The 9825-nt window shown below is 35.6% G+C and overlaps 1 protein-coding gene across 1 annotated transcript; it reads right to left on the bottom strand.

Annotated features, from left to right (window-relative positions):
* Positions 1-833: 833 nt before the first annotated feature.
* On the bottom strand, positions 834-6432 carry LOC119422422 (protein CutA homolog). The gene is made up of 7 exons (XM_037689792.1): positions 6395-6432; positions 5359-5424; positions 4592-4740; positions 4344-4403; positions 4131-4176; positions 1401-1450; positions 834-1203 (listed from the first exon to the last, which is right to left on the bottom strand). The coding sequence occupies exons 2-7, from the start codon at positions 5419-5421 to the stop codon at positions 1104-1106; spliced, it is 468 nt and encodes a 155-aa protein (XP_037545720.1). The 5' UTR covers positions 5422-5424; positions 6395-6432; the 3' UTR covers positions 834-1103.
* Positions 6433-9825: the final 3393 nt, after the last annotated feature.

Consider the following 9825-nt stretch of genomic DNA (forward strand, 5'->3'; position numbering starts at 1 on the left):
ATTGTATGAACTGTGTCCCCACTGGAATCCAACAACAAATGTTTCCCTTTGCGATAAAAATGCAAAGATCCTGTTGTTGCTTCAACTTCTGAAAGCATCTTACAAAATCATGTTGTTTCAATTTTGTTGGATCGTTTGTGTATCTGCACAGAACTGACCAATATGTAGGTCACATATTTTTTACAAATAAACAAATCTTCATTTAAGTTAAAAAAGTAAACATTAAAAGGTTTTACTGAGTAAAACATAATTCTTTGTGATGATAAAATACCTCTGAATAGTTTTTTTTTTTTTTTTTTTTACATTTTTGTTCTTTTTTTTATGGTTTTGAAGTTTGAAATCAATTAATAAAAGCATGTTTTCGTATTTTTATTCATGAATTCATCTAAAAACGTTGATGTATAAAAAACTACGATAACACGTCTGCTGTCTCTATTGAAGGAACACTAATTTGTTGTGATGTAAAGGAGTACAAAGTGTGACACATGTACACGATAACAGTAAATGTGATTAAATCAGTCGTAACGGCTGAAGGAGCACTGTTGTATTTTGTTGTGAAGACTTTGTTGCATTGTTTATTTAAGACTTTCAAACATAGATAAAAAAAAGATAAATTCAGTATTCAGATATTTTATATTTCATGTGAACTTCAGTAAAAGATGAAAGCCAAGTGTTGTGTGTTGACAGTGGGCTTAATAAATGTCGAGTACAACCTGATGTGTGTGAAATTTCCTATTTAAACACTTCACGTACTGTAGCTTAAATGCGAACACACAAAACGTAGTTGCCAAGAAAAACATCAAAACATTTTATTTTACAATGTAACACTCACTGAAACAATAAGTTGTCTTTTTTAGAAGAAAATCAACGCTGCCCTCTAGTGGTCAAAACACTGGAAGGTTAAAAAAAATACCCATAACTTGTATGATGGCTGCAACAACTGTTATGTTTTATACAAGGAGAGTCATTTTATGTTTGTCAGCTGTTGATGACAGTAAAACAAATTTAATAGTGGCCTTGTGAGAATCTTATTGGACACGTGTTCACATTATTTCAGAATAACTTTAAATCCCTCCGTTAAGTTCTTGTGTAAACGTCCACCTCTACTCCGGCACAACATCTCCTATCCACTTCAGGTAAGGCGGGTTGCCCTGGTCTATAGGCAGGCTGATGACCTCGGCAACCTCATAGGGATGGTTAGAGCTGGGGAGGAAAACATCATGAGTCAAAGCAGACTACACACAGAACATTTAAACAGCAGTACTTAAAAGTTGTACTCTTTGACTTGTATGAACGGTGGCAGCTAATGGAGCCGATCAGCAACATAATTATCTTGTTCTCCTGGCGCTACTGTGTTTTGTTTTTAGTTTTTTAATGGTTAGAATAAGTACAGAACTTACCGAACATATTCAGCAAGAGCAGGCACCTTGGAACTTCTTGTTTTGATCATCTGAATGGGAGAAACACAAGCTTGGGACAGTGTTCTGTGGTGCACATGGTGATGCTTTAACAAATATGTGATCCGGAGGTCTTTCTACTGAAAAGTGCTCATTGCCCCTTCAAACTAACACATGCCGGTAAAGAGCAAGTTATTGAGAAAGCCGAACAAGTTCAAAAGACAACATGATAGGACTTTAGCAAGACCAGTAAGACCTTCTTATAAAAATGCTTTTATGGAGAAGTTTATGATATATTTTTTAACTCATTTACATCTTGTACAGATGTAAAAAGTAATGCAGTTACTGCAATAACATACGAGTTGTACTTTACTAAGATTTCAAATGTAGGATTTATTGTTTGTACTTTTATTGTTTTTTGTTCAGTTTTTGTTTTAGTCATTGTTTTAAATATGAGGCACATCTGGAGTATTTTTGTTGCTGTTCTACAAGAAAAACAATCCAATACAATTCAAGAAAGCATTTTAATCCTTTAATTCATGTTTATTGCTACATCACAATTGCTTGTGGTCATTCTTAAGCCTCATCCTCTGCAGTTTTGGTGAATATAGACTTAATCCGTTTGACTGTGACAGTATGAATAGCAGAGTGTGGATGATACACAATGCATGTCTGCAACAACAGCTACTCCTTTGCTTAAATGACTGAGACAAGAAAGCATAATAAAAATAATAATAATTAAAAATGTTAAGCGATGCAAACAAATTCTGAGAGCAGGTACTTTCATAAGAGCTACTCTTGGGTGTAAATGATGTCTCCCTCTACTGTCTGTTGAATCTGTAGACTTCTTACAGTAGAACCTCAGTTAGAAAAGCATTTATCATTCAGTGTTTCAACAATTAGGCTACACTTGTGATGGTTTTGGACCAACACGTACCGCATCCCACTCTGCAATTTAAAAGAATAAAATTCCCCAGTCATGGCGGTGAACCATCAAACCCTGGAAACAAGCACTTGAAGGGACCAATCCTATTTTGCTACAAGCTCACTGAATGATCTTTTACTGTATAAACGGTAAGTTCAATAAAACAGCTTGCAAAGCAGATGTTAACTTACAGATCATCTTGTTTTACAAAATATTGTGAATATAATCTGTTTACTGCTGAAGTAAACCAGAAAGTTCGGTAACTACTTTTATTTTAAGTTTAAGGATATTAGTAGTAATAGAGCAAAACATTCAAAATCCTGTCCTCGACTTTGGTGATAAAAAAAATATTTTATATGCAATATTTTGTTGCATTCTTCTCTACAATAGTTGTTGATTTTTTTATATTAAAAATGCAAGTATCTAAATACAAATATATGAAAGATGCTATTGCTTAAACTAATACATTCTGAGCTGTTAAACAGTGGTATTCATGGTATTCAGAGATTTGGTGAAACATAATACTAATGTTAAATTCTGCAGTAAATAAGAAAGCAATGTATAATAAGAATTAGAACTAGAAAAAGTGTGAGGGCTTATTGCCGAAGAGTTTCCCAAAAGCACCTGAATAGCAGCTAAAGAAGCAGAAAGAAGCTTAAATTAGCAGAAGGAAGCCGAAAGAGCACGATTCTGCGTAACTAGGCTGAACAAAGCAGGAATGTGCACAAAAAAGTGGAAATTATCGGAAAAACCTGAAATTAGCAAAAAACAGCTGAATAGTAGCTAAACAAGCAGAAATTATATAAATTAGCAGAAGAAAGCAGAAAGAGCACAAGTTTGCCTAATTATGTTAAAAAAGCAGAAATGAGCACGAAAAATTAGAAATTATTTGAAAAAAGCTGAAATTAGCAAAAAAATCACAGCTGAATAGTAGCTAAAATAGCAGAAAGAAGCTTAAAATTGTTAGGACGTGGAGAGAGCACATTTTTGCTGAATTAGGCTGAAAAAAATTAAATGATTGCAAAAAATGTGGAATTAGTTGAAAAAGCTGAAATTAGCATAAAAACTGCAAAATAGTAGCTGAAATAGCAGAAGTAGCTGAAACTTGCAGAAATGTGCTAAAAGAAGCAGAACAAGATGAAATTTGCAGAAATAATGTAGAATAAGCACAAAAATGTTTAAGTTAGCTGAATAAAGCAGAAAGGAGCACAAAACAGCTGAAAAAATGCTGAAACTAGCAGAAAGTAGCTGGATTAAAAATACAATTGCACAAGGAAGCTGAAAGAAGCTTAATAAGAACAAAATGTGAAAGGAGCAGTAAAAGGTTGTAAACAGATCTAAAGTTACAAAGGATGTAAAATGAGCTCAATTAACATTCCATGAGGAATAAAAATGGCAGAAAAGGTGAAATATCTCAAAAAGCTAAAGTTGCACCAATACCAAAAGTCATGGCAGGTTTGTCCTGACAGAGATGAACGTTTTATGAATTGTTGAAATAGAACAAAAACTGTGGAACGAGTTAGATCCTGAAAAATGTACGAATTAGGGATAGTAGGCAGAATAATAAATATAAACAGGATCACAATAGTGATATTACAAAGGTCAATAAATAAGTATGACCGGGTTAGGAATATAAACATTTTACTTAAACCCACTCCTTTTCACGCAGATGGCTTTGTAAGTTGTCCAAAATGTATATGCTTTGGTTGTTTTTTTATGTTTATTTAAAATAAACACTGATTTTTTTCCTTCACTTAACGCAATTTTAAAACAATTTATATGTTTAATAAAATTGATTCAGCACTCACCAGAAGCACTTCGCTGTCCTCCTCAATCTTTCCCTGCCACTCATATCTAGAGGAGCAAAAAGTGTGTTTTTGTTAAACAGTACCTATATCTTAAGAAAAGAACATGTAAGATTTTTTTTTTTTTTTTTTTTTCAGCCTGACTGAAAGACTTTTAATAAACATAACAAACAAGCATCCTTACACAGAAACAACAAGCAGGGGTGGTAAACTTACACTGATGTAATTGCTGGGACAATGTTCACACAAGCAGCTAGTTTCTTTTCCACAATACCCCTGAAACAAACAAAAAATAAAACAATAAGATGTAAAAAGTAACACTTGGAAAGAAAAAAAAAAAAAAAAAAGAGACATCCTGCCAAATGTGTGGCATGTCTTGCTTGCTGACACAATCTAAAATATAAGCCAAAACATATTAGCAAGTCTGCTGCAAAGCATGATTAAGGTGTTACTCATTGCATCACCTAGCCAGGTCTTTAGCAACGGTGTCATTAGGACAGGTGACAAAAGCTGCAGAGTGTGTGCCCGATATGTACGTCTCAGAAGCCATGGAGAACGCCCGCAGTCCTACAGTCCTCAGCAGCTGGAACATAAACACACTCAAAAGCACCGTCTGGGGGGGGAAAACCAAAACAAAACAAAATATAATAGTTAAAATCTGCATTAGATTCATTTAACAAGAAACACATCCAGCTCTGATTCCACTTGTACAATTTCTCCATCCCTACCGAACTTAGCATTAAATCCTGCTGCAGCTATTGGAGCACAAAAGTAGGAATTTTGCACTTGCATTTTGGTTCACTGGAATTTATAATTTATCATCAGAGAAAAAAGTGAGTTATAGTGCTCAACTGGCACTTTGTCTAAAGTTTTATATCATGACTGATGGTTTGCATCATTTTCCATAGCAGAAATGGAAAATTCTAATTCCCCAGAGAGTCTTTTCAGTGCAATAAAGGAAGTGGACATAACAAAAATATAACGTAAAATAAAAATAAAAAACTGTATAAGAAACATGTATATTAACGTCAAAAACGTGAAACAAAAATCCCAGAATAAAATGGACAAACAGTCTTTGTGGTTTATATGTGATGAAGGATGTATGATGCTATGACACTTGGTATTTTACACGTGTCCTCTTTATTACATTAACCAAAGACTGCATCTGCAATGTGTTTTTGAAAACTAAGTGCTAATGAAGAAGTTTTACACTTGACACTTTAAAACTCACCAAAAGCAAAGCTTTTAAAGACCCAAGCTGCAGTGTCTCTGCAACAGGTAATCCAATACGCATTGCCTGCATGGTTGAGGCAAACAAGGGTCAGTTGGTAATTACATAAAAAAAAAATACAGGTTCTCTGTATAAAACCAGTTGTTTTTACTTTTAAATAATGTTTTTTTTTCCTGTTTTGTAGTCGGTGTATCAATTTTAGTGACGCAAATGTCATGACATAATATAACAAAAAACAGGAGTAAATTATGTGTGTACTCTACAAATTTGATAGACAGCAGCACAACAACAACAACAACAACAACAACAACAACAACAACAACAACAACAACAACAACAACAACAACAACAACAACAACTTTACATCAAGTCCAAAGAAATGGCAGAAAAATAACAAACCAAGAATCTTTTGATATTATTTTTATTCCTATAATAGGTAAGACGTAAATATGTATTTAAAAAATATCCATGAGCTTGAAAAAGGAAATGTTTACAGGCTTGCAGTATAAATGTGCTACAAATAGATCACCTACCACACAGGCCAATTATATATATGACTGATTGTTTTTGAAGTAATAATTTATTTTAAACATGACCTTGACGTTAACTTGAGTTTTTAAGGAAATTAGATTTAACCGAGCAAATAAGTCACTTTCGGATCATCAAGGTTTGATGTGTGTTACTAAAATAAAATTTGTTTCCGTTTGGAGATAAACTGACTTTTTTTTTTTTTTTTTACTGGGTGTAACATTTAAGAGTCGATTGCCGAGCTTTTTGGAAAATCAATATTTTAGATTTTTTTTTTTTTATCCTGTTTTTCCTTAAAATGTACTAACTCCACACTCGCAGCTAGTTTGATGAGAGCTTTATTAGCATTAGCGTCAGGCAATTTTACAAAAACACGGTCGGCTACACAAAAATTATTCAACGTAAAGACATGGAATATCATAAAATGGTTTAAATCGTTTATTTATTTATACAATTTTTTTATTTTGTTTTTTTTGTTATGTAAAAGTTACGATTTATTTAACTTTACCTTTTCACGACTGCGCTTCTCGTCTACAGCAGCTGCCGTAAATCGTGACGGCTTAATGTTTGTGAAACTGTCGTAAATCAACCGCGGCTGCTCAAGAAAACCACGATTATTTTAATTCTTCCTAAGTAAACATTTTTGTTTCATTCATCGCAATAAGGGAGCCATATCCTTCTTATGTAAAGTTGTGCGGACTTAATTTAAGTTTTTTGTTTTGGTTTGGTTTATTTGTCGAAATTTTGGGAATACTGACATTACCACCATCTTATTTCTTTCATTTGAGAGGTAAGATAATATGAAACGAAATAACAGTTATTATTAAATTGTATGTGTTCTCTTTATGCGTGCTCTCTGACTAACACTGAGAGAACATGTCATGACAGATAGTAACCACTTGATGGCAGCCTTTACTCACCAAACGAAACTTTTTTTCTTTAAAATGGGTTTTGAATGTTACATCACACACAAACATACACATATAATAAATCATGCTTACCAGCAATGCAGTCTATGTACATACCCTGTCTTTGCTTGTTTTATTATAAACCCTGCGTGTGTGTGTGTGTGTCCACACATAAAATAGATATTCACTCTGTTTCTTAATAATCACAAACTCCCCCACTTCTCTTCGGTCTCTTCTGCCCCATCCTTGATTAAAGAATGGGACAAGCATGTTCTATGTACTGATACACACTCACACATGTGCCCCCTTCACACACACACACCCGCCACTGGCATGCACAATTAGAAAAAAATAACTGAGCTGCAGCTGATTTGAAAGCTCAAGCGAGAACTTGTGGACACATGAAGACAAAACGAAAAGCATTGGAGGAGCTCGTCAAGCTTGAGCAAGTGCAGTGAGGAGCAATGTTGTTGTTGGTGGCGGTGTGTGGGGGTTGTTCCCATGGAAACCGTGCAGTCAGCACATCTGTACGGATTATGCGCTGTCCTCTCCTATTGGAATCTTGCAGCCTTTCCTCACCTCGGATGGACATGACAGCGTGCACTCCCTTGTAAAAGGAGGAAACTCATGCAGGCATGTTCAAATGCTTGTCCAGACCTTGTTGTCATGGCAATATAAGTTGTCAGTCCATTAGGTGGCATATAAGGATTTTAAACAATGCCCATAGAGTTCAGACACAAGTAGCGATGTGGAGGCAACAATCTCACCCTTTCTGTTCCTTCATCAGACTCTCTTGCTCTCTTTTTTTTTTTTTTTTTTTTGCTCCTGTCTATCCCCTTTTCTTCTTCTGTCTTTTTCCCCCCTCTTCCTCAAAGCGTGAGGAGAATCAATATGTTTTCAATTTGCAGCAGAGCCTTCCTCCTCTGCATTCTAATCAGGCTCCACTGGCCCTTTAACTTCTGGACAGAGGCTGAGGAACAAACTGAAAGAGTGAAACAAAGTAAAGGTAGATTTACCTAAAGGACATTTCGACATGCAGCTGAGGTGTCAAGTTCATAATCGGTGGAGCATGCCTTTATGAGCATCTCTGCAGTTCTATTACCAGCTTTGACTCCTACTGGGAGAAGAAGTCTTGTCACATTTGGTTTATCCACAGTTTGATAAAGTTTCACAACTCATTGAAACTTTTTTTTTTTGTGCTTAAACGTGTTTTTTGTTATTCATTGAGTAGTCACAAAGCCAAACCACTCGCACTTGTACATTTCTTACCTCATAAATAAGTGCTTTTGGATAACTTATGGTACCACTACATGCAATCCAAAACTTTTCCAGATATTCATACGTACCAACGAGTAAATAATTAACTTTTGTCATATTGTCTTGCTAATAAAATCAACACTGCCTTGAAAGTTTCTCATCAAGCAAGTGTAGCATGAAGATACGCTCTTCTGACCATGACCTCTGACCCTGAGGTCACCTTTCATAACTACCCTGAACTGGTTTCCTTTAAAGTTCATTTGAATACTCTGATGTTTTCACACTCCAGTGTGACCAGGACTCCATTGTCCTGGACACTTATTCAGTTCCAGTTTGATAAATGATTTTAATTTTGATAAAGAAAAAAAAATTTGAAGTTTGTTTAATTTGATTTTGACATTTTTAAAAATATGATTGATGTTGATTGTTTTACTTTCAACTTTCATTATTAAATTATGCTATTTTATGTTTAATATATTTCCTCTGCTTTGTTTCCAGAAGTAACTTAAGAGATGCCACAACTCTAGAGTTCTGGGGGACTGAAAGGAATTCTTGAACATCTGAGATACAATCTGGAAATTCCAGCACTGTCCTTGGAACTGAAGTCCCTCAAAAGCTGCATGTCTGTGTGACATGTTCAGTTCTGTCTTCCACCTTTTGCATCCTGATGTGTTTCATGTTGTCCCTCATGTTCATTATTCCTGAGAAATTATTAAAAAAAGTTTTTCTCAGGAACTATTTTTGTTAAAACCAAGTCGAAAGAGATAAAATATTTATCTTCCACTGCAAGGCTTCATGACTTTAAGATAACCTTTGGACTTATCATCTGCTGACTATTCTCATCATTGTCTTCCTGCCGACCCTGTTAACATCTCACCTTGGTCAACTTGGATGAGCGTCTGGCACGATCATGCAAAGACCCACTGAGCCATAACCTGTTGGGAGTTTTGGAGGCTCAATCAGCTTCCAAAGTCATAAAAAGACAAAACAACCATCTGCTGTACTTCCCCGCTCCATCCTGAACAGGGTCAAAAATAGGTAAGCTGATGCAACTTGACAAAATATAATTCCCATGCTTGCAAGGTTAGCAAATAATCTAATCAGATAAAATCTAATAAGATCTCTCATCAAAATTCCATCCATCCATCCATTCATTATCTTTACCTACTTCTTCCTTTTTGGGTCGCGGGGGTCATTGTTGCTCATATCCAGCAGTCACTGTGTGAGAGGCGGGGTACAGAACAGGTTGCAAGTTCATTCAAACTCCAAAGCAAATTATTTATCAAATAGTTAAACTTTGTCTAAATTGTTATGTGTTAAAAAAGTATAATCTGTTTTGTTTGATTATCCTGGATTAATCCTTGTTGCCTCATGGTGGCATGTTGGCTCAGTTGATAGAGCTGCTGCCTCTCAGCGAGAAGGTTAGATCGTATCCTGGTCCGTGGACTTTCTGTGTGCATGATCTCTCCGTGCATGTGTGGGTTTTCTCCAGATACTCTGGTTTCCTCCCACAGACCAAAAACCTGCATGTTAGACTGATTGGTAACTCAAAATTGTCCCTAGGTGTGAGTGAGAGAGTGAATGGTTGTTTGTCTCATTTGTCTCTATATGTGTCCCTGTGATGGACTGGAAACCTGTCCAGGGTGTCCCCCGACTCTCTTGCAGAGTGACTGCTGGACATGGACACCAGTGACCCCCAAGACCAGAAAAGGAAGAAACTGGTAAAAGATGGATGGATGGATGGATGGATGGATGGATGGATGGATGGATGGAT

The sequence above is a fragment of the Nematolebias whitei genome, chromosome 16 (genome assembly GCF_014905685.2).
Source record: "Nematolebias whitei isolate Nwh7 chromosome 16, NemWhi1, whole genome shotgun sequence".
In the NCBI taxonomy this organism is placed as follows: Eukaryota; Metazoa; Chordata; class Actinopteri; order Cyprinodontiformes; family Rivulidae; genus Nematolebias; species Nematolebias whitei.